This window comes from Bufo bufo, chromosome 1 (genome assembly GCF_905171765.1).
Source record: "Bufo bufo chromosome 1, aBufBuf1.1, whole genome shotgun sequence".
In the NCBI taxonomy this organism is placed as follows: domain Eukaryota; kingdom Metazoa; phylum Chordata; class Amphibia; order Anura; family Bufonidae; genus Bufo; species Bufo bufo.
This window is the reverse complement of record NC_053389.1, coordinates 611851271-611879242: the sequence shown is the minus strand read 5'-3', so window position 1 is coordinate 611879242 and position 27972 is coordinate 611851271. Positions and strand designations below refer to the sequence as shown.

The 27972-nt window shown below is 43.2% G+C and overlaps 1 protein-coding gene across 3 annotated transcripts in view; it reads left to right on the top strand.

Moving 5' to 3' along the window:
• MYO9A (myosin IXA) overlaps positions 1 to 27972 on the top strand; it is a 114231-nt gene that overhangs the window by 30501 nt on the left and 55758 nt on the right. For 2 of the 3 annotated variants that reach the window (XM_040413679.1, XM_040413680.1), the window contains 14 exons: positions 7470 to 8375; positions 10307 to 10401; positions 11140 to 11202; positions 12251 to 12350; positions 12574 to 12630; positions 12776 to 12873; positions 13852 to 13978; positions 19046 to 19135; positions 19215 to 19337; positions 21697 to 21831; positions 22670 to 22791; positions 24089 to 24230; positions 24962 to 25157; positions 25578 to 25709. In XM_040413679.1, coding sequence (XP_040269613.1) covers positions 7530 to 8375; positions 10307 to 10401; positions 11140 to 11202; positions 12251 to 12350; positions 12574 to 12630; positions 12776 to 12873; positions 13852 to 13978; positions 19046 to 19135; positions 19215 to 19337; positions 21697 to 21831; positions 22670 to 22791; positions 24089 to 24230; positions 24962 to 25157; positions 25578 to 25709 — 2326 coding nt within the window. In that variant the 5' untranslated portion in view covers positions 7470 to 7529. The remainder of the gene's footprint in view (positions 1 to 7469; positions 8376 to 10306; positions 10402 to 11139; positions 11203 to 12250; positions 12351 to 12573; positions 12631 to 12775; positions 12874 to 13851; positions 13979 to 19045; positions 19136 to 19214; positions 19338 to 21696; positions 21832 to 22669; positions 22792 to 24088; positions 24231 to 24961; positions 25158 to 25577; positions 25710 to 27972) is intronic. The other variant, XM_040413681.1, reaches the window with a different exon arrangement.

Below are 27972 nucleotides of genomic sequence, written 5' to 3'. Positions count from 1 at the left end.
ATCTGTATGGCGCCACCTGCTGTTAGTTCTTTTGCTTATTTCTCTGTCCAGCTCACTGAGTTGGTCGCACACGCGCAGTTTAAATATTTATATGTTACCAGTCATATCTTCTGTTAGAGGCCACGCCCCCCTGAGCTGCCAGCCTGAAATAAATCTAGCGGAATACTTGGAGCAATAAATGGGGAGATCTCTGGATCCATGTGAGGTACAGGGGTGGTTGTAGCTTTGTTAGAGAGAGCTTGTCATGTACTATATGATGTCTGATTTAAATTTTTTACATCGATCATAATCCCTTTAATTAAATTTTTTTTTTATTTTTTTGACCCATCAAAAGGCTTGGCCTGTTAGATAAAGGGATTGGTTTCATTTGCGACACTGTGTGCCAGAGTTTTGGCGCACAATTCTGGTAAAGTAAGTAAACTAATAGGCAGCATTAACCATTAGGTTAGACAGTCTAAAGATGCATCAGATTTATTATCCAGCATCAGTCACTGTGATAAATCTATCTGTCCAGTCTACACTGTCTAAAAAGTAGACTGCATTAAAGGGCATCTGTCAGCAGATTTGTACCTATGAAACTGGCTGACCTGTTGCATGCACACTTGGCAGCTAGAGGCATCTGTGTTGGTCCCATGTTCATATGTGTCCGCATTGCTGAGAAAAATTAAGTTTTAATATATGCAAATGAGCCTTTAGGAGCAACGGGGGCGTTGTCATTACACCTAGAGGCTCAGCTCTTTCTGCAACTACCACACCCTCTGCACTTTGACAGGGCCATCCAGTGTGAACGTCATCACACCTGGCCCTGTCTATCAAAGTGCAGAGGGTGCGGTAGTTGCAGAGAGCGCTGAGCCTCTAGGTGTAATGACAACGCCCCCGTTGCTCCTAGAGGCTCATTTGCATATATTAAAACATCATTTTTCTCAGCAATCCGGGCACATATGAACATGGGACCAACACAGATGCCTTCAGCTGCCACGTGCACATGCACTTAGTAATATAGTACCATAGTACTAGTAGCATAGTAGGCCGTGTTCACATTTGCACATGCACAGTTGCACATTCGGTCCTGGACTAAATGATGCGTGGGTCACATGATGGAAACCTGATGGACATTGTAATCAATTGGGTTCATTGGGCACCATTCCTGTCCATCGTGTGATGTATCAAGTGCTTCCATAATTTTCATTAATCTTCTCCTGTAATGGAGCAGAACATCAGAAATCAGATTGCTAACGTGGGGGAGTAATTGACATAAGGGTATTCTAGCATAGGACAGGGGGATGGGGGCACTGAGAAGATAGTGTCTATTATTCACAGAGATAGATTAGTGTCATAGATATGATAGATGGATAGATTAGATAGAAACCATCCAGCCTTGCCATGTGCTACCATTTCTTCCACGCATTTCCCTAAATCATTCTGAAAGAACATGAGGATGGGTCCTTTTTCATAATCTGGATCTACTGGTCGTGTGGCCATTAGAAGAATGGTAGCGTATAGTAGTAGGATTAGTGGTTTACTTTGGACCAGCAAACTGTATGTTTGTCATCATTCTGGAGGTCCAGCCCAAACTGTCAGACACAGTAAAGGAAAACTGACGAATCAGATTGATCTTGAGATCTGAAAAAGGAAAGATGGAATCGAATTGGTTGCTATGGGCAGCCCAGTCGGTTTTCCTTTTCACCACTTTTGATAAATCTTTCCCAGTGTATGAAGGAGAGTTGGCATCTTATACTATATATATTTAGGATTTTGTTTCTTGTGCCTTGCAGGAAAATGTGTGACAAAAGCGGGATTTTTGCCATGGTTTTAAGTGTAGCAGTGGTGCAGCCTCCTGCTTATACTGGGGCCTGGTGCCATCAAATGACTCCTAGTGTGGTACTTCAGTGGAAACTAAAGAACAGCAGGGCGTGTTATGTGATAAAAATATTTATAGTATTTCTGGTGCCTTTTGTTGCAACGCCCTTTTTGTGCTGAAATCTTGCAGAGTTCACCCTTTTCAATGCAACACAATCCAAATATGCAGCAAAATCTGGAGCAGCAATGTTCAGCTTAGGGAGAAACTTTTAAGATGGATAGTCAATGAACTTTGACGAAATAGCAATTTTGGGGCAGAGCATCTAAAATGTGTGGGGGTCTCCCAGCTCTCCCCCAGATGTTAAAGGGGTTGTCCCATGAAAAATATTCTGCAGTTTTCAAGCCTAGTCACTGAGTTATTCAATAAAATGTATCTATATAGCGCCACCTGCTGTTTGGTATTTTCCTTATTTCTTTGTCCTGCTCACTGAGATGGCCGCACATGCTCAGTTTCATCCTTCAGCTGCCTCCTGAGCTGTGATAGGGAGAGCATGGACACGCCCACTGAGCTGCAGCCCAAAAGACACGCCCCTTGAGCTGTCAGCCTGATATAAATAAATGTAGCAGAGCCATGAATGAGGAGATCTCTGGATCCATGTGAGGTACAGGGCTGGTTCTAGTTTTGTTAGAAAGAGGTTGTCATGTACTATATACTTTTTACATTCGTCATGGGACAACCCCTTTAAAGAAAAGAATGCTTGGGCATGCTGAATTACAACATGTCCGATTTTTATTTTTATTTTTTATATATATATATATATTTTTTTTTTTAGGTCTCCCTGGGGATGAGCTGCTGCTAGAGGCATGTGGCAGTAGCTTACTCCTTTCTCCCCATTCAGAACACATGCATGCTCGGCACGGCCAAGCGTACATAAGTGCGGGAGCGTGTTAGGAAGAAGAGCTTGTTTGGCCGACAGTTGTCTGAAGGGTATGGCCATCTTTAGAATGACAACATGTAGAGAGAAAAAAAACTGTGGGTTCCTCTGAAAAAAGCACATTTGCATATTACAGGGGAGATTTATAAAGACTGGCTAAATCTGAAATTGTCTTTGTTGCCCATAGCAGCCAGTCTCGGTGCAACTTCATTTCTCTTTTTTTTTTCTTTTTAACGCATATTTTGCCTTTTTCATCATTGGAAATAAGTAAAACCCCTTCTAACCAAAGCATAATCCCTTACATGGTGTATCTGAGCCAATACTTGGTGTAATACTTTCAAGGCTACGCATCAGTGGTCAGTTTTCATAAAAATATTCCGCAGACGTGGTTTATAAAGATGATGATTATTTCATACAATGTTTCAGTAGAGAACCATCTACTTCTGAGGTCTTTTCCACTGATGGCTGCCATCGTTCTTGGTTTCTCATAGTTCCTATGGGGAATCAGCCAGTGGTGTGGGCAACTATAGACCATATCAGATTGTGAATAGTACAGGGGAGTACTGACCCCAGGCAGCGATGCATAGGTTTACCTTACAACAGCAGTAGTGGAGCATTAACCTCAGCGCTACCACTTTGAAAATCACGGTAAATACTTTGTCAAGAGGCCATTGTTCTCTGGGACATACGCCCATGTTTGTTCACACCTTGATACCTGTGAAGTGTACATGCTGGGAACTGTACATAGAGCAATTTGAACCTATCCAACACTTTTTAACTCTGCGTGAGTGGAAAAGGTTATCATAGTGATTATTGATTAAAAGCGGTTCACTTGGCTTCCCGTGCACTGGTACTTGATTTTTATTTTTTTTTGTTTCAAAAATTTTATTGTTCTACTTTGCAAATAATGCTGTAACAAAGTCAAACTTGCCTTTAGAATAACTTATCACAGTGAGGCAGATTTACTAAAGGCCGCTTTACACGGGCAAACAAAGCAGACAATTATTGGGAAGTAACTGTTCCTTCCTGATAATTGCCTGCTTATCAGAGGAGGTGAGAGCTGCATTTTCATGCGGCAATCATCTCCTAGATACTGCATCAGCAATGCTTTCACCTGATGAAAGAACGTGTGCTTGTTTATCGGCTGACCAACGGGATCCTAAGAGGTCTACACGACGACGTGTGTCACGCGACAGGGCACAACTACACTGCAACATTTGTCGCGTGATATTTTCTCGCACCAATGGCGAGCGACAATTTTTATAATGATAGTCTATGGTGTCGCAATGCGACATGCTGCGACTGCGATGCAACAGTCGCAGAAAAATCCATCTCAAATGGATTTTTGGCGACCGTCGCAGTCGCAGCATGTCGCATCGCGACACCATAGACTATCATTATAAAAATTGCTGTGCGACAAAATGTCGCGCAGACCTAGCTTAAAAGTCCTTTTACACAGACTGATGGTGAGAGCAATTATTGGGAATGAGCGTTTGTAGAAATGCTCATTCCCGATAAGTGGCCTGTGGAAAAGGTGTTAGCGATCCAAAACCTTGATCGTCTGGTGATTGTGTCCTTCATTCGGCACATAAAATAATTTCTGTGCTGCAGATTGTGCTGTGGGGACAGGAGGAGATCGCTTGTCCTTATACTGCAGAGGTGATTGCTGCATGTAAATGCAGCCCTCATCTCCGCTCACTATAAGGCAATTATCAGGAACGAGCATTCACAGGAGCACCCCTTCCTTGTAATTGCCCAGATGAATGGCTCCTGTAAAGGGGCTCTTTGGTTGTGTAGATCTGTACCAGATTTATCACAATAGCTCAGACTGGATGATAAATATGGTGCAGGGATAGACCATTTTATACCAACAGAATTTTACACCAGAATTGTAGTGCAATTTTGGCACAAATTTAAGCCATGCCACTTACTGTACTAGGCGCTGATAAATTCTCTAAACCTAGATTTACCAAATGTCACCATGTTATGCCCAAATCTAGGTGCACTCAGCTTAGTATTTGGAGTCCATTGTGTTTACCTGTAGTTGTGTAGGAGATTTATCAAAACTTGGCTTAGTTGCCCACAACAACCAATCATTTTCCTAGGGAACTCTGAAAAGTGGAATCTGATTGGTTGTATGGGCATCTAAGGCCTGTTTCATATTTGTGGTAAACAGATGGGAACAGTCTGCCGGATCTGTCAATACTGGGCACTACCGTGCACTGTTGAGATACCGTCCGGCCCCATTCACTATAATGGGGACTGGAGTAGACCCGGCCGCTACCCGACAAATATTGCGAAGAGCAGCTGGACAAATACCACTGCACACTGCAGTTTTTGTCCAGCTGCTTCTTGGCATATTTTCCGGGTTCAGCCGAATCTCCACTGGTCCCCTTTATAGGGAATGGGGCCGGATGGTATCTCGGTAGTGCTTGGTATTCACGGATCCAGCAGGATGTACCCGGCCGGATCTGTTTACCGCAAATGTGAAACAGGCCTAAGGCTCCATTCACACGTCCGTGGTGTGTTGCGGACCCGCAAATTGCGGATCCGCAACACACCCGCCCGGCACCCCTATAGAAATGCAGATTCTTGTCCGCAAGCTGCGGACAAGAATAGGACATGTTCTATCTTTTGCGGAGCTGCGGACCTGAATATCGGGGCCGCGCTCCGCAAATGCGGATGCTGACAGCACACTGTGTGCTGTCCGCATCCATTCCGTCCCCATAGAAAATGAATGGGTCCGCACCCGTTCCGCAAAATTGCGGAACGAATGCGGACCCATTTGCGGAAGTGTGAATGGAGCCTTAGTCCGTTTTCCTTAGCACCAGTTTTGATAAATCTCCTAGTTCTATTATCTGAGATACTGATCATCATAGACAAAAAGTAAAGTCCTAGACTGAAATATCATCATATTTTGTTCTTCTGTATCCATTTGTCCATTTAGTGCATTGTTAGTAGGCTAGGTTCTATATACTAAGAGATCTATCCTTCTGTTACTTGTATAAAAGTGAATTGAATAATGAAGGAAGCTATGAAATATCATGTGTAAGTGTGCTGTACAGTGAAACCCTGTTAAAGGGGTTGTCTCATTTCAGTAAATGGCATTTATTATGTAGAGAAAGTTAACACAAGGCCCTTACTAATGTATTGTGATTGTCCATATTGTCTCCTTTAGTGGCTGCATTCATTTTTCCATCACATTATACACTGCTTGTTTCCAGGCGTTATAACCATCCTGCAATCCCTCAGAGGTGGTCGTAACCCCTGGATATGAGCAGTGAGTAATGTGATGGAAAAAGCAAAGGAGACAATATGGACAATCACAATACATTAGTAAGTGCCTTGTGTTAACTTTCTCTACATGATAAATGCCACTTACTGAAATGAGACAACCCCTGTAATTTCATATTGTGCCGGAAAAGTTTCTGATTAAAGGAGACCTCTGATCAATAATAGTTTTAGTACAGAAACACAGGTGAGAGGCGTCGTATTTACATGGTAATGCTAAAGCTGCAATGTCTTTGTCCCAGAGAAACCATTTGATTTCAGGTGTAAACCTTGGACAATGGGAAATAAATCAATCAGAAACTTTGCAGATTCCATTACTATGGCATGGGGTATTCGGAGTAAACATCTCCTCAGGGTTTACTGTTGTTTTGTTGTAAGTCCTTCCCAAAATGACCTCCCATTCAATAGAATTAATTATTCAGAGTTTGGGTTTTCACAGCCCTGCCTGTTACTGGAGGGAGGCCAATTTTGCAGGCGATTGTCGGGAAGGAGGTGTTTCTTCCCAGCAATCGCCTGCTCGTCAGCGGGAGAGACCGTCGTATTTACATGCAGTGATCTCCTCCACAGTATGAGGAGGAGCGATAGCTAATGCCATCACTTGTCCCCATAAAACTCGTTGTTTGCCAGCACGATCTAGGTGCCTTTGGTCATTCATCGGCGGCCCCTTTACACAGCCATATAATCACTAATGAGCGTAAACAGAGCAGAGAAGGCAGTGCTCTTGTGAACGCTGCCTTCGCTTCAAACAGCTGATGGGCGAGGGTGCCAGCAGTCGGACCCCCACCGATCTGATATTGATCACCTATCCTGAGGATAGGCCATCAATAGTAAAAAGCAGACCGCCCCTTTAAGTCTCAGGAAGTGCATGTGTCTGTTTTAGCACTTTTTTCCTGCTTTATTCCAGTGTGAACTGCTTAAAATAGATGTTAAATTAAATTACACCTAAATAAATGTTCATTAAAGAGGTTGTCCAAGATTTTAGTATTGATAGCCAATCCACAGGATAGGTCATCAATATCTGATCGATGGAGGTCCAAGTCCTGGCACCCCTTCCCACCAGCTGCTTCAAGGTGCTGCAGCTTCTTCCTAAACCGGTGACCTCATGTTCATCTGTCACATGGTCTTGTGAATTGGGCTGAGCTGCAATGCCAAGCCCATGTCGCTATCCAATGTACAGCGCTGTGGTTGGTAAGCTGTGAGGAGACCAGAAGCGTCACCAGCTGAATGGCGGAAGTGCTGGGAGTCGGACCCCCTCTGATCAGATATTGGTGACCTATCCTGAGGATCGGCCATCAATATTAAAACAACCCCTTTAACTTCACATAGCTTACTACCTTAACTTGGTTTCAGATCTTGTAATCTTTAACTTGCTTTGTAAATGATGTTTTCTAGTTCCTTAATATCTAACACACAATGTATTGTTTTCTGAATTGTGTTTTATAGGTGTCCCCCCACTGACGGGGAACCGTCCACACTCCTTCTGATGGGACACGGAGTGCCGCCATGTCAGAGGTGGGGGGTGGCTGTGGGCGCCGCCGCCTGCTGGATGAAGAGTTCACTCTGCAGGTTTACCCTGGCAGCATCTCCCCAGATGTCATCTACTGTCCAGTGCCTGCCCGCCGACACACCACAGCTGCTGATGTCATTGATGCTGTCATTACAGCACTGCGCTTGGAAAGGGCCAAGTGCTACGTACTGGCTGAGGTCAAGGAATTTGGTGGAGAAGAGTGGATCCTTAACCCTACTGACTGTCCTGTGCAGCGCATGATGCTGTGGCCCAGACTTGCCTTAGAGGCTCGTGGGTCTGGAGAGGACTATCGATTTCTCCTGCGGGAAAAAAATGTGGATGGCTCCATCCATTATGGAAGTCTCCAGTCTTGGCTAAAAGTGACCGAAGAGCGCAGGCGCATGGTTGAGAGGGGTTTCCTTCCCCAAGAGCAGGGACCAGAATGTGAGGACCTATGTGGATTGCCTGATCTAAGTGAGAGGGCGCTACTTGAGACTCTTAGAACACGCTTCCGGCAAGAGAAGATCTACACTTACGTTGGAAGCATCTTGGTGGCCGTCAACCCATTCCGTTTCTTACCAATCTACAACCCTAAATATGTGAAGATGTATGATAACCGAAGGCTTGGAGACCGTGAACCTCACATATATGCAGTGGCAGATGCTGCTTACCATGCTATGCTCCGTCGTCAGCGGAACCAGTGCATTGTTATTTCTGGGGAAACAGGCTCTGGAAAGACTCAAAGCACAAATTTTCTTATCCATCATTTGACTGCCCTTAGCCAGAAAGGATATGCCAGTGGAGTGGAACAGATAATATTAGGTGCTGGACCTGTGCTGGAGGTTAGGAGATTGCTTATATTAAACCATATGACAGCAGTGATGCAGAGTCCCCCTTCCCCCAACACTCTCCATATTGTTACACACAAGGCCACTTCCATAAATCCGAGTCCTGCTTTCTTTTTTCCAATGCTGAATCAAAAATGAAAGAAATAATCTGATTGCACTTTATCTCCTGACAAGAACTATAGGATTGGGTTTGTAATTCAGTTTGTCTGATCCTTCTTTCCCCCGACATCATCTGTTGGGGGAGAGTCAGGTGGCCTCCATCCACTTTAGGTAGTCGTCCAGCTAATGTGGTAATCTAATGTATTTGGGAGCCCTTTAGGTTCTGTTCGTATGTCATTTTTGGTTTATTCCCCCATCTATATCTATATAGGCATACAGTGGCGTATGTTGCCCATTGACTCCTATTTTTATCTTTACTGTGCTCCTTCTCATAGTAAGGCGGCATAGTAGACTATGCTTGCATATACAGTAAAAAAAATAGTATCCCGTCACATATTTGCCCAGGTGCTTGGAGGCCTTTGGACCAGTTTATTGTGTAGGCTGGAAGCTTTCCTGACACACAAACCAAATAGGTGTATAAAACAAGTTGTGAACTGAACCTAAAGGCGTCTGTACACCTTCAGTAGCTGTCGGCTGAACAGCTATCTCTCCCGACTTTCCCATACACATACAGGCTCTGTTCAGCCGAACGTGTTCAGTGGTGACTGGTGACAGTCCTATAAAGTACGACAAGGAAGACCCTATAAAGAGATGCATACAACTGCAGACAGGAACTTAAAGGTGTTATCCAACCCTTATAATGTCCCCCTAATATACTTACCCTGCTCCACGGCACCTATGTCGGCCCTGGGCCCCGCACGGCCGCCGCTGCCTCTCCATGTCGCGCGGATCAATACATCTGGCGATGGGGGGGATGCAGCCAATAGCAGGCCGCAACGGGGACATCACCGGTGATGCTAGGGATGCTCGGTGGCCGTGCAGGGATCAGGAGTGACGCGGGTGCCAGGCAGCAGGGTAAGTATAACCTATATGAGGGGCCCGGGCATTAGGGGGTCATTTTAAGGGTTGGATAACCCATTTAGGTATATAATGAATACTAGTGGTGAAGGCACCTGAGAATGCTAGTCCTGACACAGGGGAGGAACAGCACGTAATTATATGAGAGTAGAGTAGAAATCTGGCCAAAAGTCTTAGTGCCCCTGGCAAATGACTCCTCAGTTTCTACCGGTTTAGAGGAGTGGCAGGTTTTATAAGCTTTGGCATTGACCCCTGCCAGCAATGAGTGCAGTGATGTTCTGGAAAGCATGAACTATGTTTGCTGATTATATTTGTCACCAGCAATCTCCCTGTCCGGTCCACCTGATTAATACCCTGTTAATCTATTGTTGATTTATTCTGTCACTAACGACCTCCCTCAACATCCAACGGTGTGCATAGATGCATAGCTGTGGTTCACCTGATTAATAAACGGTTAGTGTTTTGTTGATCGCTCTGTTCTTAAGTTATGATACTTTGTCTTAATATGCATTCTAGGCTTTTGGTGCAGTGAGGGTGTCTCCATTGCTCCTGTTGCACCTAAGCTCCACTCCTGGCGAGGGAGGGGCTGGCGGCAGAAAGGACTGGAGCTTGGGTGCAACAAGAGCAATAGTGATGCCCTCGTTGCACCAAAAACCTAAATTGCATATTAAGAAAAAGTATCATAACTTAAGAACAGAGCGATCAACAAAACACTAACCGTTTATTAATCAGGTGAACCACAGCTATGCGTCTATGCACACCGTTGGATGTTAAGGGAGGTCGTTAGTGACAGAATAAGTACATTTCCCACTTTGCCATCATGAAGAATTCTCAGCAATCAGAAAGCATGTGTTTTATGTATTTGTGAGGTACTTTCATTTGTTTCCTCTTTTCATTGTCCATTTTAGGCTTTTGGAAATGCTAAGACGTCTCAGAACAACAATTCCAGTCGCTTTGGAAAATTCATCCAAGTCAACTATCATGAGACGGGCACAGTGCGGGGGTAAGACAGGCGGCCATATGTGGTACTTGGATGTGACTCAGATTTTATTGTAGTTGGTTTTTATTGCGCGCATGTTTATCTACCTTGTGTATGCTTGTGTGTTTGTTAAAGGATGACTTTTACTAGTTATTGTGTTACTTCAGAGCAAAGTTCCCCGCATTGTTCTACCATAGCAGGTGCTTAAAGAAAACCTGCGTCTATGGCAAACATTTTAGAATGAGAACATCAAAATGATACCCACTGTGGGTCGAAATCCACCCACTAAACAGCCACTTCATAGTGCAAAGCAGGGAAAATCAAGTATTTGTTGGTCAGCTGGCATTACATGACTGGCGTCAATTCTGCTTATTGGCGGAGAGATATCATGTGATACGGTTTGTTTGACACAGTTTTTCGTGGCGTGGCAAATAAGTGCCCCCAGAACAGTGTCATCAGCAGTACTTCACTATCATAATCCAGTCCTGCTCGCCTCTCCACTAAAAGAACGTTGGTGACTGGTGGCCATCTGCCGCTTGAAACCTACTGAGCCTTAGGGCTCATGCACACAAACGTATTTTCTTTCCTTGTCCGTTCCTTTTTTTTGTAACCTTATTACAAAGGTTGTAAATGGACGCCACAGGGAATAGGTTTCTCTTGCATTTCTCTTATATTACATTTGTTACGTGCCTCCATATCAGACATGCACTTTCAGTTGGGTTTATATCACTCTTAATATCCTGAATATTGATTTCTGTGCAGAGCTTATGTGGAAAAGTATCTACTGGAGAAGTCTAGGCTTGTATACCAGGAACAGCAAGAGAGGTGAGTGTGACTACATATGGCGACTATAGTTATAAAGAGTTGAATTGTTGAACCTGCTATCTATAAGGCCGTATTCCCATGTCCCTGTCCCAGACCTATTACACGTCTGTATTACTCAGTTGCGTCACTGCCTGATCAAAGGATTACCTGTCCTGAATCACACCGTCATATGGATCCGTGACTCTGTAAGTCCGGGTCAGTTAAACCCACAGTTGGGTCGTAACACATGCGAGTAATACGGAAGTGTATTATGTCCAAAACTCGGATGCATACATCTGGCCTTAAAGGGAGTCTGTCACGTCCCATAAGCACTATTAAATGCACTATTACATGAGTAGCGCTGCTTCTTCTGACTCCGGATGACTAATTTATATCTTGATAGTCCCTACCCCCGTTTTCATGCTGGAATACATTGCCAGGACTGCTGAGCTCGTGCTCAGGAGTCCTCTTTTCTGAAAGAGGGTTACACATTTTGCATCCATTATTACTACGTTTTGCTGTTTATCTGGATGTGTGTTTCTCACCATTTTACAGCTGTAATTGAATTCTGTAGATGATCTTTTTCTATTCTGTATTGCCTTACATCTGCTGCCGATTTTCTCTTGTGTAACTCACGGCTGTGCAGAGGCGTCTTTTAATTTTGTAACAGATGGTAAAAATAGTTCTGTCTTCATGCCATGTGGCTTCTGGTTGTTGAAGCCACCGTTTTGGTGGTTTGCCATAAGGGTAGATAACCACTTCCTCTGGGCAGCGCAGAGGGACTGCTGCATTGGCAGCTCTGGGACAAGTGTTGGCAGCATTGTGCAAAGCCAGGGCACACAAAGTTCACCAAGAGCGGCATACATAAGACGGGTTCTGTTGTGTAGCCTCCTTCTGTCCTCGCATTTATTTGTTTTCGTTAGTATTTTTCTGTTTGTTAATGTTTCTTTACTTCCTCTTACTTTTATCCATTACTTGTTCATAACAAGATTTAGAGGAGTTGTTTGCCGTGTAAAATATGAATGTTTCAAGGACACTCGAAAAAAATGATTGCATTTTTTTTGGACAGGAATTACCACGTGTTCTATTATCTATTGGCTGGAGCAAGCGAAGACGAGAAGACTGAGTTTCACCTTGATCACCCAGAAAACTATCATTACCTGAACCAGGTGAGACTTGGGATAATCTCATGAGAACAATAGATAGGTGTATGGATGTGTATTAAAGGGCAGAAATCATGGATGAAGTGCTAAAAAAAAAATCATGAAAGTATCTGTGTTTGAAGATATAATTAGTTAAAAAAAACATTCATATGATATGAGACCAGTATGGTGTAAAATTAGAATTATTTGTATAAGAGGTAAGGTATAAGATCAACTATGTCTGTTTCAGAGGCAACGGAAGCCGCAAAGACAGAACTGGGGAGGCTACGATGGGGACGATGAAACAGTAGGTGTCCTATGCAGTTTGCTATTCCCCATCACATTACATTGTGGCTACAGCACTGACTGGCTTTCACAATGGTGGTTTGTGTTTGCACTGTTGGACGCTGTTTGTGCTAGCTCAGATTTTGACAGTGTCTTGAATATTCCAGGATTCTTTGAGTGGGGAGGGTGAGGACCTGAGACATGACTTTGAGCGTCTGCAGCTGGCAATGGAGATGGTTGGCTTCCTGTCAGCTACACGTAAACAGTAAGTACTGTGTATAACACTTAAAACAAAGGATAATAAGGGAGTCTGCCATATCAATCCTAGAAACATATGGCGAGGAGTTTCTTTTACTTCAGGCTTGCAGTAGTGTCCGTTATAAAGAATACTACAGAGAAAAACCTAAAATGAGTAAACTTATTTTTTTTTTTACTAAGTATTCAGTATTACACTATGTTTCTTTCTATTTTCTGTCCCATTTAAAGGGGTTTTCAGGATTTCAATATTTATGGCCTATATTCCGGATAAGCCATCAATATAAAATCGGAGGTCCGAGACCTGCACTCTGAGGAGACCGACACACTGATCAGCTGTCTCAGAGTAGCCAGCCAGAACTGGACCTTCACAGTTGTGTCCATTATGCAGTAGATAAAGCTTGTAACTACAATGCTGCTTCCACCCACTTCAATGGGAGCATTACTGTAGTTACCCCTGCAAAATGGACAGAACTGTAGTGTTGTTTTAATTACTCGAAAGCAGCTGATCAGTGGGGCGTCAGTCCTCCAATCAGATATTGATGTCCTATCCTGAGGATAGGCCATCAGTATTACAATTTTGGAATACCCCTATGAGGGTTTTCCATAACCATACATCTTCTGGGTATTTGTTTTCCCTGTGTGTCTGCAGGGGTGCACCTAGCCTTTCTGCTGCCTGAAGCGAAAACTTAAATGGTGCCCCAACCCCCTAAAGCCAATTTCTTAATCTAACCCCTTCTTTTCAGCCTTACTGTTAAAGACATATTTGGAAATCATTACTACAGAGCTACAAAACATACAGAGTAATACAGCGCCACATACTGTGCCCACTGTGCTTCCCAATACTATATTACCGAAATAGATAATCCCCCATCTTTCCCCTACCTGGTGCTGCCTGAGGCAATCGCCTCACCTCGCCTCATTGGTGGTGCACCCCTGTGTGCCTGAGGCTATTTATTTTTAATGTTTTTTCCCCCCATTCTTACAGGATAGTTTCTCTCTTGTCTGCAATCCTTCATCTTGGTAACATCCAGTATAAGAGGAAGACCTACCGAGATGAGTCAATTGATATCTCAAATCCCGATACCTTGCACATTGTTTCTGATCTTCTAAAGGTAAGACATGGAGCTCTTATAGAAATATCTGGAAATGTGAAATCGGCCAGGGGCACGAGTATGTACAATCCATACTTAAAAAAAAAAAATATAATTATTCCCCCCCCCCCCCCCCCCACTTTGGAACTGCTTTTTTAATCTGCCCGCTAAATGCTGTATGTTTGAAATAATATAGTCTTTAATCATGTTTGCCTTCTAGAGGACATGACTACATTCATACTGTATTTATGAAACCGGATAAAGGTATCCCAGAATATAGGCACTGGTATGTGCTTTTTAGTTAGTTTGTTAGTGCCAGTTTTGTGTGGATATGTTTTGGGATAGGTAGGTACAAGGTGACCCTAGTGCAGAGACAGTTGGCTGGCAGTTTTACAATTTGGAATAATTCAAGGCCATCACTGGCATTTCTAGGTCTGGGCTCGTATAGTGTTGTTTTCAGACATGGCCAAAGTAATAAGAGGTGGCATCTTGGATTTGAATAATTTAGACCCCTGAAATTACACTAAACGATCAAATAAAATGCATTAAGGGAATTAAGGCTATACTTTTATTCACAAGTTCTGACAAAATAAAAGACGGGAAGATTTCCACACCTCTCATGACAGATCTGACTCTAACAGATCTGAAATTTAGTAAACCATTCTCTGCCCATCTCTTGTATGACGGTGTCACATCAGGGAGGGGAGTTCAGTAGACCCTATTGTACTGCAAAAAAAAAAAAACAATATGAAAATTTGGGGACTGCAATGTCTGAATCCAAAAATTAGCCTAAAAAATGGTCTCTGCTGCCCCCTGCAAGGTCTTTAGAAACATTCTTTCGTCCACACGTCCCCCTAATTTAGTGTAATCATTCACAATAACTGATGTCATTGGGGAAAAGAAGCCGCCCGTTTCGAGCAGTGACAAGCCTGTGGCTCAGGTGGAAGATCTCCTTCCTGTCTGTGTCCCAATACAGTCAAAAGGAGATTTCTATATAACCCCCTCGGCAATGTGACCCCTTTTCTAATGTAAGTGTAGTTTAAAAAAAAAAGAAATGTCTGTGAAGTCAGGCAACCTTATCACATAAATCTGTTCAACCATCTCATTCTCCTTGCAGCAAAAATACCTGCATTTTCAATGAGGATTGTCGGTGTAAAGTGTGTTCAGTGCTTACTTCACCAGTTCAGTTGTGAGTAACAGAGGCCTCTTACGCTATGTCCACATCTGTGTTAGGGCATTCCGGTACTCTGTTCCGGCTGAGGAGCATAGTACTAGAATTGCCGTATCCAGTATAGCCTGACACCGCCAGGGCCTGCAGGATCCATATTCATTGTAATGGGATCTGTCTGGTTTCCTGCATCAATGCCAGCTTTCTGCGTGCATGTGTGAAAAGGAAGGGGATGCCGCGCTGGTTTAGCGATGAGTCCCCCCTCTAGGTTTTCCCTACACAGTCACATTCCACGCCTGCCAGGTGTGCAGGACAGTGGTCAGATGCACTGCTTTGCAGGGGTAAGACAGTGAATGTCCATTTCATATCTAGGATTGAGGTCCGAACCCAACTGATCATTAAAGGGTTTGTGTCTCACTTCAGCAAATAGCATTTGTTATGTATAGGAAGTTACTAATGTATTGTGATTCTCCATATTGCTTCCTTTGCTGGCTTGATTCATTTTTCCATTACATTATACACAGCGGTGGCTGTGCTTGCACACTATAGGAAAAAGCACCACCCTATGTGTGCTCCTACGGTCCAGGCCACCAGGGAGTGCTTTTTCTTAAAGTGTGCAAGCACGACCACCACTGATGGATTACAGGGTGGTCGTAACCATAGAAACGAACATAATATATTAGTAAATGCCTTCTACTAACTTTCTCTACATGATAAATATCACTTGCTGAAGTGGCACAACCCCTTTAAGTGATGGCATATACTAGCGACATACCGTCACTATATGATGCTGACATACAGATGTCTTAGCGGAGCAGGCAGAAGCAGGAGCCCGCTCTGCTCAGCTAATCCTAGTATAGTACATAGGTACAGGGTACCCATGTGCTATGCCAGGAGTTACTAAACCTCCAGGGGGCACGGGCAGGAGCAGCAATATGCGCTCCGTACTCACTATGCTGCGGCCCCATTCATAAAAATGTCATGCCCATACTTCGTACACGGCTGAGCTGTCAGTGTGCAGAGAACTGAATTTTAAGCGCACAGTGAATGGTGCGCTTTAGGTATGGAAAAGTCTAATAAAAATTCAAAATTAATTAATAAAGTGTATTAGAAAAAGTTTTATTAGGAACATCTTTAAAGGGAGTCTGTCACCACCATATGGCCATATACAGCCCTTACATTGTCCTATAGCACACCTATACACAAATGTAATGGTGACTTTATTTTCTTTAGACTTGCAGAAGCAGGAAAAACTACATTTAATTCATATGCAAATGAGCACTCGCACGTGCCCAGGGGCGGCGTTCACTGTGTAGGTGCCCAGGCTGCTCTGCCTTCTTTCATGGTTACTCTTCCCCATCCTCTGCCTATGCCCGCCCTCCTATTCCCTTGTGTCATCCCAAGGTCCGGCCGAGATCCTGCGCACGGCTTCACCAGGCATGCTTACTGTGATGCCCATTGTGGGCACGGCATCAATTCAACTAGTGCGCATGCGGCGGCCTGGCGAAGCAGTGCGCAGGCGCGGGATCTCGGCCGGATGTGTGATAGGACAATGTAAGCGCTGTATATGGCCATATGGAGGTGACAGACTCCCTTTGAGTAGAAAACTGTACTAGGTAAATCAGGAAAGATTTATCAAACTGGTATAAATGAATACCGGCTTAGCTACCCCAAGCAACCAATCAGATTCCATCTTTCTTTGGAACTAGAAAATAAAATAAATCTGATTGTTTGCTATGGGCAAGTAAGCCATTTTTTCTTTTAGGCCCGTTTTTATAAATCTCCCCCATTGTGTGAATGGGATGTATGTTTGTTAAATGCATTTGTTTCTTAGTACTCTGGATTAAAAAATACCATAAATACTCTGAAATGTTTTAAAGTCCCTTATAAATAACTGCAATGAGGATTTTTCGTTCTGAACTTGTCACCATCAAAATGCAGTGCAATCTATAGGGCTGAGCAGATTGATATTTAGTATTGTGGGAAAAGATTCAGCAAAACTTGTCATTTCTACATTTATTTCTGTGCTCATTTTCGGCCTTGGCATCAAGCAGGTGGTCCTATCAGTGATTGACAGCTATTTCTCTATAATTGTCAGTCCCTGAAAGGACCATCTCCAGAGTACACATTTTACGGAATCTTTTCCCATAAATCTGTATCTCAATCTGCTCAGCTTCTCCTGTTCTAGGACATGCTGCCTGCAGATTGCAGTTTTGTGGTGACAGGTTCTCTTTAAATTTTCTGAGGACTGCATGACTGCGTCGCCCCTTTGATTCTCCTGTTAATTATAGAACCATAGGAGGATGGGGCAGTTCAGGCAGTAAAAGTATGCGGTAGTGCTTGAACACTACTCCAGTAAAGAAGTCATCTGACGGTAAAAACATCAATGGACTATGCAGCCAGACAGGAACTACTGCGATTGGTAGACAAAACAGCTTTTCATTAGCTTACACATTTAGGAAATAACCATCAATTAAACGTAGTATTTTTGGATATCATAATAAGCTCAGTGTACCCTTAATATTTGTTCCCATTATTTTCAAACTCATGACTAGGTGTGGAAAATTGCAAAATTATGTTTAACTTCACAGTTGAGGTTAATAAATAAAAAAAGAAGAGAACTTTACTTTATCACATCCACAGGATCTTATGAAGGGTGGGGGTTCACAGAGCCATATGTGCCCTTGCCAGCTAGTCGGTAATGCCATTACAGTGCCAGCCATAGCACTGATAGCAGTGCCAGATATCCTCTCAGGGTAGGTTGATTTAAAATGTTCTCAAATATCAATTTGCATGCACTTTTTGAAGGCATCCCCAATTAACCTCACTTATGACAAAAGAAGAATTCAGATCTTGGCAGATAAGTGATCATTGTGGAACTAAATTGCATTAAAGGGCATCTGTCAGCGGTGTGACACAGTAAAGGGTATGGTCTGGGAGGACGGGTATCTTCCTCCCAGTGTGTGCTGCTGGGCTGATTTGCAGCCAGGTGGGCTCAAACACCGGACTGGATTTTAAGTGCAGGCCTCGTCGATCCAACTGCGCAGGCATCGGCTCCCTGCGCACGCAAGATTATAGCGCTTGGAAGGAATGATGTCAGGGCAAGTGCAGTGAATAAAGTAACTGGTAGGCGGTGCTGGGCTCTGGAACGATGGGCACGGCCGGGCTCCAACGGATCGTGGGACAACCCCTTGGGCTCCTTTATCAAAGTAATTTACATAGCAATAAAATAGCTTTTTTGACGAATAAAAGACACACAGAGCAGTAAGAGTGGGATCCTTTAATTCAAAACAAGGAGACTGATGGGCACATATGACTATCTCTGTAGGGTAAATCCTGGTGACAGAATCCTTTTAATATATGCAAATGAGCCTCTAGGAGCAATGAGGGTGTTGCTGTTACTCCTAGAGGCTCAGATCTCTCTGCAACTGCCGCGCCCCCTCCACTTTGATTGACAGGGTCATGTGTGATGATGTTTTCACTGCCTGGCTCTGTCAAAGTGAAGAGGGCGCTGCAGTTGCAGAGAGATCTGAGCCTCTAGGAGTAACGGCAATGCCCCTGTTTCTCCTAGAGGCTCATTTGTATATATTAAAACTTCATTTTTCTCAGCAATGCGGGCACATATGAACATGGGACCAACACAGATGCCTTCGGCTGCCAAGTGCACATGTAACAGGTCAGCCAGTGTCATAGATACAAGTCTGCTGACAGATGCCCTTTAAAGTGGAAATAAGTTTACATGTATGACTGATTGTAAATAAGTTTACGAGTCTGATGATTTGGTAGGACTGGTCAACCACTTATTGTCCATGGCGGTGTCCAGATTTTCCCTGACGGCAGTGGGAAAGAAGGATCATACAATTGGATTTTAATATGCCCAAACCTTTTAGGAGATGATCACAATTTCCTTTGTGTCTCAGGTTCGAGAAGAAATGCTCTTGGATGCACTGATTACCAGGAAAACTGTTACAGTTGGGGAAAAGCTAATCTTGCCGTACCGTCTGCCAGAGGTGAGGAAAAAATAAGACCTCTTTTAGATCTAGATCTGCTGCATATAACAATTTTACAAGTTGTTTTTTCTCTCACCAGGCTGTTACAGTCAGGGACTCTTTGGCAAAGTCTCTTTACAGCGCCTTGTTTGATTGGATTGTCTTCCGTATCAACCATGCCCTGCTTAACATCAACAGCAAGGCGATAGATGAAGGGAGTCAGGTGAGCTGATAACATTCTGTAGACGTGGCTTCACCATTGTACCAGACTGAAGAGCCATAGTTATAACTAGAGATGAGCGAATTTCATGTTATGAAATTCGTTCACGCTTTGTTTGGTGGTAAAAGCAGAATTGCATTATGGATTCCGTTACCACGGACCATAACTCAATTCTACGACGGAATGCCCTTAAGAGGCATTCCGTCATAATAGAAGTCTATGGGTTGCAAAACGGATCCGTCCTGTTTCCGTTATGCAGGGGAGTCCTCTCCTGCACAACGAAAATGGGACGGACCCATTATGCAGCCCATAGGCTTCTATTATGACGGAATGCCTCTAAAGGCATTCCGTCGTAGAATTGAGTTATGGTCCGTGGTAACGGAATCCATAATGCAATTCTGCTTTTACCACCAAACGAAGCGTGAACGAATTTCATAACATGAAATTCGCTCATCTCTAGTTATAACTATGGCTCTACAGTCTGGTACAATGGTGAAGCCACGTCTACAGAATGTTATCGTAATGTTTGTGAATGTGTGCAAAATGATTTAGCCTTTTATGGGTAGTGTGCTATTTCGAAGTAAAAGTACATTTCCAGATTTATACCGCTTCACGAATAAACCATAGTAGTAAATTCCTACAACTAAAGCACATAGGAATTCTTGAAAACTCCAGAGGGGTCTTTATTTTCAGCCACAGCTGCTGCTGCCTGTCCACACTGACCTAGGCTGTAAATCCGATGTGTCACCAAAATCTGATTTGTTGCTGCGGATTCAGCCATTTTCCATGCGGAGATGTATGAGGAGAGTCTGTTACATTAACCCTTCTGTCAGCCGACTTTTCTTACCTCTTATTGGTAGGATATATAAAATTTGTGATCCTTTAGGCTACATGCACACGAACATTAGGGCTCCGTGCTCGTGCTGCGGACCGCAATGCATGGACACAGACCGTGGAGCAGACCCATTCACTTGATCACTTGAATGGGGTCCGCAATCCGCATCCGACGGTCCGCACCGCAAAAAAAGTAGTACATGCGCTACTTTTTTTGTGGTGCGGAGGCACGACCGGAAACACCGCGGAAGCACTCCGTAGTGCTTCCGTGGGGTTCAGAGCTGTGCCTCTGTTCCGCATTTTCGTGATTGCGGACCCATTCAAGTGAATGGGTCTGCGATCCGTGATGCGGAATGCACACTGCCGGTGGCCATGTATTGCAGACATGCTGTATGCGGGCCGCAATACAGCCACGGGGGGCACACGGTCGTGTGCATGTAGCCTTAAGCATAGTCTCAGTAAAAGCAAATGGAATGCTAATGATTGACTTAAGTGAAGCATCTTTTGTATAAAAATGTATGGCAAGAATATCTTGACTGCTACCCATTGCTTGCCTTCAAGATTTAAATAAAGAATAAACACCTATTATTAAAATCTCAGAATCTATTGGTTCATAGAAAAAACATGGCATATTATTTCTTGATTCCAGTGGGTCAGGGAACAGTTCAAGGGGTTGTCCAGAACTCAAATATTGACCTATCCGCAGACTCCTGTCAACCACGCCAATCGGCTGTGGGAAGGTCTATGATGTTACATGTCATATGTCCTTTCTGTATTGAATGTGACTGAGCTGCAGCACCAAGAACAGCTGGTATACAATGTACAGCATGTCAGTCGGCATACAATGAAGAGGCCACAGCGCTCATCTGTGCGTCGGTACTGGGAGTTGGACCCCCACTGATCTGATCATAACTCATCAATATTTGAGTCCCGGTAACCCCTTTAGGCTGGTCATACACAAGGAATAGGTGTCGGACGATCATTTGTTTAGCTTCCTTCCTGCCCTCGGCCAAGTGTGAAGAGGGTAGTAAGCTGCTGACAGACACCCCTGGCGATGTCCTGTCTCTCTTGAGAAAAAAGGATCAGTCATGTTGGAATTCACAATACTCGATCCTCACCACATAGGCTGAATGAATGTCCGCTAAACACCCAATACACATTAGTCTGACTCTGATGTGCTTGGCACCTTTTACAGCACTATGCAGTCAGGTGGTATTGTCATATACAATGACAGCCTTCCAAAAATATGTTTATCTAAGGAAATATGGTCTGGACGGTTATAATGAATTTAGAAATGAATGATAACAAATTGATCTATGGAAATTATCCAAATGGCATGGGGTAAAATTGGCCAGGGAACTGCAGAACATGATGGACGTGTGTGTTAAACGTAAGTTACGGTACTATAAAAGGCATGTGGGATGTTTACCGACTGAAAAAAACGCGGACTGCGGGCTGTCTGCAGTCTGCCATCTGCTCACAGATTACTTTAACTGCAACCCTTTCTTTTTCCTTTCTTTTTTTTCAGACACTTTCAATTGGAGTCCTTGATATCTTTGGCTTTGAAGATTACGGCAGCAACAGCTTTGAACAATTCTGTATTAACTTTGCCAATGAACGTTTGCAACATTATTTCAATCAGCATCTGTTTCAGCTGGAGCAGGTTTGACATTGACATTTTTGGCGGTGGGTGGGGGCTCATGGAATATCTGTGGGTCTTGGCCTCTGACTGTGTCTCTAAGAATGTGTTAATTTCTCTACGCCTCGCTCTTCTGAATTGATGCGGTAATTGGATTCATTTCCTGGATATGGTTTCATAATTTAATAAGTGTCATCCCTTGCAGTATTCAGCTCCTTCTCCTGAATGCTTTTCGATTTAATCCTGAGCAGTAATTTAATAATTGTTGTTTCGGTCAAACTAGACGGCACATTTTTCCTGCGATTTGTGTTCGGAAATTTTATTTCATTGCAGAGCATAGCTTGTTACAAACATTTTATTATTTCTGAGGACTCACAATGTTTTGTGTAAGTTCAGAGATAAGCTATCATTGTCACTTCAGCAAAGGACACTAAACGATATTTAAGTTGGGCCTCATGCACACAGCCGTGCTGTTTTTTTGCGGTCCGCAAACCGCAGATCCGCAAAAACCGGAAGCCGCCCGTGTTGCTTTCCGCAATTTGTGGAACGGAACGGGCGCCGGCAATATAAATGCCTATTCTTGTCCGCAAAGCGGGGCCACGGAATGGAGCCACGGATGCGGACAGCACACGGAGTCTCGGATGCGGACCCAAACAACAGTCGTGTGCATGAGGCCTTATATGTAGGAGAAACCACTGGAGGTAGTTTTTGTACGGATTTATTTTACTGCAAAACATCAGTATTTCAGTAAAAGAAGACTTTATTAATTGTGTCATGTCTTTGCTGGGTTTTGATGAGTAGATAAGGTAATAAGGAATGATTTTCATGGTTTTAGTTCCCTTTTCTCTGTGTTTTTGTATAGGAGCAATATCGTCTGGAGGGAATAAGCTGGAGTAATATCAACTACATTAATAATGAAGGCTGCATCAACTTGATCAGTAAGAGACCAACGGGACTGATCCAGCTACTGGATGAAGAAAGCAAGTAAGAGTTGGTGTCATGCAGCTACTGCTTTGGTTTCACACCTAGTGTTTTGTTAGTATTTTCTGTACATTTTTTGCATATTTTTTTTTCTTCAAAAATGTTGCGACAAGATACTATCTGTAAGTCAAAAGGGAAATAGAAAACTCACCAAAAACACACGACAAAAATGGATATAAAAATATGTGTAAGTAAAACCTCCACTCATATGACATTCATGGGATTTTGTACAAAAAATATATTTCAAGAAGCCTTAACCCTTAGAGGACCTTGTGATTTTCAGTTTTTGCATTTTCGTTTTTCAATCCCCGCCTTCCCAGTTCTATACCGTCTTTGTTTTTCCGTTCACATAGCCTTATGAGGGCTTATTTTTGCGGGACAAGTTGTACTTTCTAATGGCCCTATTTAATATTGCATATGATGTTGTGGGGAGCTGGAAAAAAGTCCAAAGGCGAAGGAATTGGGGAAAAAATGCAGTTCTGCCACCATTTTATGTTTTGGGGAGGAGAAATGACCAAAAAATTGCAAATTGATCATTTTTACTATTCTTTTTCCTTTACGCTATTCGCTGTATGGGATAATTATTGTTATATTTTAATAGCACGGGTGTTTTTTCATGCTGTAATGGTTATGTATTTGATTTTGGGAAAAGCGGGGTGATTTGAACTTTTTTATTTTATTTATTTTTTTATATTTTAAAAAGAACTTACTTTTTTTTTTTTTCGCCCACACTGAGTGAGTTTGAACGGAAGGTGCATGACATGCTGATACTTGAAAAAGGGGTGTATGTGAAGAGAGGGTGTCCTCAGAAGTTTGATAAAATGTGGAGTGAATGGTTATCTCACACTCGTGGTTATATAGGCTTGTCAGGGATAGATGTGATGACTTGTTCCCCGCCTGGCTCTACCAAATCAAAGTGCAGAAGGCGCGGCATTTGCAGAGAGAGAGCAGAGCCTCTAGGAGTAACGGCAACGCCCCTATTGCTCCTAGAGGCTTATATATATATATATATATATATATATATATAAACCTAATTGTTCTCAGCAATGTGGTCACATATGAACATGGGACCAACACAGATGTATTCAGCTGCCGAGTGCACATGTAACAGGTCAGCCAGTGTCATAGGGACAGATGCCCTTTAATGATCCATGGATCACTGTATTCTTGTAACCTTTTAGTATGTCTAATATGACATTTAGTAAAGAACACTAGTATAAATTTGACCTCTGTTTCTGACTAAATACCTTGTCATGTTTAAAGGTATATTTTAATTTTTTTTTTTTTTTTTTTTTACTAGCTTCCCACAAGCTACTCATCAAACCTTGCTTGAGAAATTTAAACGTCACCATGAAGGCAACCCCTACATTGAGTTTCCAGCCGTTATGGAGCCAGCATTCATAATCCAGCACTATGCTGGAAAGGTTAAATATGGTGTTAAGGTAAGTACTATCTAGCTGATTGTTAGCAGGAAAAATGAACTTTAATCCTCTGCATGCGCTATGTAACAGCAGAGTTTGAAGTCAAGGGGGCAGTGGCCTCCTCGCTTCAAGTAGAGATAACTGCGCTAGGATATGCCCCCATTGTCTCATAGAGGTGGGACCCGCACCTATATCGAGAACGGGGCCCTGCAAGTGAAGGAGGGCGCACTGCGCATGCGCAGCCGCCCTCCATTCATTTTCTATGGGACGGCAAAAATAGCTGAGCACTGGCTCGGCTATTTCTGTCGGCCCCATAGAAATGAATGGGAGCGGGGGCCGCGCATGCGCGGTACGCTCCCATTCACTTCTATGGGGAGCCGGCTTGGTGGTGGCCGGACCGGAGTCCTCCAGCCACCACCTTGCGGTGCTCCGTTCTCGATATAGGACCTACACCTATAAGACAATGGGGGCATATCCTAGTGATATGCCTCCATTGTCCATGATGAGACAACCCCTTTAAGGTAATGCTGGCAGTTAGGGAGGTTCATTTTAAAGGGGTGCTCCATACAGATTCTGCCCATATGCCCCAGAGTGCAGAGATGATAGAAGACTTGTACTGTCCTTGTATTAGAAAGATGACGTAACATGGCTTTCTGCAATAAGCTTCTCTGCTTGCATATTTTAGTAGAATGGCTTCGAACTATGGCAAGTCATAGCTAGATATATATATTTGTTTCAATCATCCTTCGTAGGATTTCCGTGAGAAGAACACAGATCACATGCGGCCTGACGTTGTGGCCTTACTGCGCAGCAGCAGGAATGCCTTTATTCGTGGAATGATTGCTGTCAGTCCCGTCGGAGCATTTCGTTGGGCATTGCTAAGAGCATTTTTCAGAGCTCTGTGGGCTTTTAGGCAGAGCGGGAAAAATTATACGGGCAAAAAAACTGGTAAGTGGAATACTCTGGGTGATCACCATTATTGATGAAGGCAATGTTTGGATGCTTCTTTTACAGTTATGGGAGTTTGTTACATTGGGAGAAATGCTGCGAGTGGAGATTTTTCTGGGATTTATTTATATTTTTTATTTTTGGAGTGGCTGATATTGAGTGTCTTGAAATAGATTGCAAATTTAACATCTGCTGGCATATTGTAGGCGTGTTTGTTTTAGAGATGCCCGCATACTAATGTCATAAGTCTGCCTGATGGTTGCCTTCTGATATCCCAGCTCACTTCTGTCTCTTATTTCTGGGTATATAGTAGATGCATCTTTGGGGTATTCTGCCTCCATCTTTGCTGGGAGTTTGTTACTCTGCGCTTTCTCTGGTTAATCTGTCTCTGTCTTCTCTTCCTGTGTGTTTGCTCTCAAGGCTCGGGCCCCCTCAGCACACCGGGGCCTCCTGGCTCATCTCACAAAGGCCTTTCTAGCTTTAGCTTTCTTCAGCACCCCGTCCACCAAAGGAGTTTACAGATCCTGCAGAGGTGTCAGAACGACCAATACAGTAAGGCTGCCGTCCCAGAATCCTCTGCAAATTCATGAACACAAGGCTCCATTCCTATCATCTGTACACACACAAAAGCACACGATATCCTGACCAAACTGAGAAAATAAAGCAGACCAAAGTCTTCTCTTTCTCTTACTGCACGCAAACCTTTATGTGTCTTTACATGTATGCCTGCTATATAATTATCCTCCTCTGTTGGTTCATTTCACATGGTTAGTAACACAAGCTCTTATATTAACCCGCTTGCAATTTACTTTGTAACCCAATGAAGTTAAAGTTAGAAATCACAGTCGGTCTATAAAGGAAGCATTGCAGTACATTCAGTACATTTGTGCTACCCAGCGGTATCACAGCTCAGCCCCCTTCATTTGAATGGGACTGAGCTGCTCCTAGGCCACGTGGCCGATGTATGGAGACATCACAGGCCCAGGAGGGGCCTAAGCACTCGCTGATCTCCAAGGCCTTTTCAAATAGCTGATTGGTGGGGGTGCCAGGATTCGGACCACCACCAATCGGATATAGATGACCTATCTTGAGGCCATCGATGTCAAATTCCCAGATAACCCTTTTAAAGGTAGGCCTGCTCTTTGTGTGTCGCTGGATGTCTTACTGGCTGTTTCTGCAGCCACAGCAGAGGCTGGTTTTTATTACATTTAGTTAACGGTTAGCTATGCTTATTGCTGATTTTAGTTTATTTCACAAGCTAATTCGGCTGTAGTATACTTTGGCAGGTCACCAAGCTTAATACTGCACAGCATTGCCCTTTTTATGAGAAAATTGGTAACTTAGAAATAAGTTAATGCAGACAGCAGACAACCTCTATGGTTTGGCCTCTCCTGGACACCAACATTTCAACCAGCCCTCAATCATCTGAATGTGCTACTATTCGTATTTCTAGTTTCCTGACAAAGTTTAAGTCTTGGTCGTCCTAACTGCCATGTATCATGGAAACAACGACTAGAAATGGATATTATTTAGAACAACGTTTTCTGGTCTGAGGGCCACTTTGTCATATTGAACCACTTCCAAGGACCATAATATAATGTGTATACACCATCATTATCTAATAGGTGCACATTCATCTTCCAGGGCTCCTACCTATCTGGAGTATGGCAGTCCCCTTCTTGCCCAATTTTCACTTTAGGAAGGAGGAGACCATACTTGCCTGTGTCTGTCCTACCATTTCACATGCATAGATGGTCACTTCTCAGTTGCGTAGAGCACCAGATGGGGTCTAGGGAGCCCATTCCCCTGATACTTGGGGAACCCAGAGATTAGCACTTGCCCATTCTTCTTCCTCGGCTGTGTACCAATACACTTTAACATGAAAACTACATGTGATTGAAATCAAGTGTAAACCAACGCTTTCTCTATTTATATATACTTGGCACATAGCAACCTGTAAAGCCTACTAAACTTATTTCTATGTACCTGGATAGTTTTACTAGTAATCTAGGCATATACCTTATTTGTCATTTTATTCCTAAATGGAACCTGTAAAAACCTCAAGAATAGAATTCTGGTTGGTAAAGTACAGAACTAGTGTATAATAGTTGTCTCTTCCTTTTCTGCACTAATATATTAATAAGAATAATTCTATAATCTATATTTATTTCTGCAGAAGATTTTCTTATCTTCTATATGTTTACCTCAAAAGGATTGTGCTTTTCTAATGTTTAAAGGGATCGTCCAATTTAGAAATCCCATTTTAGTACAGCTTATTGGGGAATTCTGAGTTAATAGAAGGGTGGTCCTCTGTTCAGGATCCTCATCTCTTGGCGAGACTAGAGAGTTAGCTCTAAGGAGAGACCTGTCCTGTCCTGCACAGCTTAGACAACCCATTGATGTAAATGGGCATTGTGTAATGGTGGCACTGCAGGAATATCATACACCTACTGCTTGGTTCCCCCACAGATTCCAGACCATTGCTAGGGGCACACAGCAGGGGAACACTTTGTGATCATCCTGTTGTCAAGGGACCCTTCTGACAAGTAGAGATTGTCCAAAGTGGAGAACCCCTTTAAGCAGTTTGACACATGAGAATAAATCAATGACTATCATTTTTTTTTCTGACACCGCCCAGTAATATATTTTAGTAGAATAGTTTTCTAAGTTTGTCAGATTGTCAGGTTTTTGGTATATGAAAATATGACAAGTCGGTGTTAGTAGAGACCTTGGGACATCAGATTACACTTAGATATAAATATTGAGAACCCCCCATCATTAGGAATCCATTCTGACCAGAGAATGAGAATCCAAC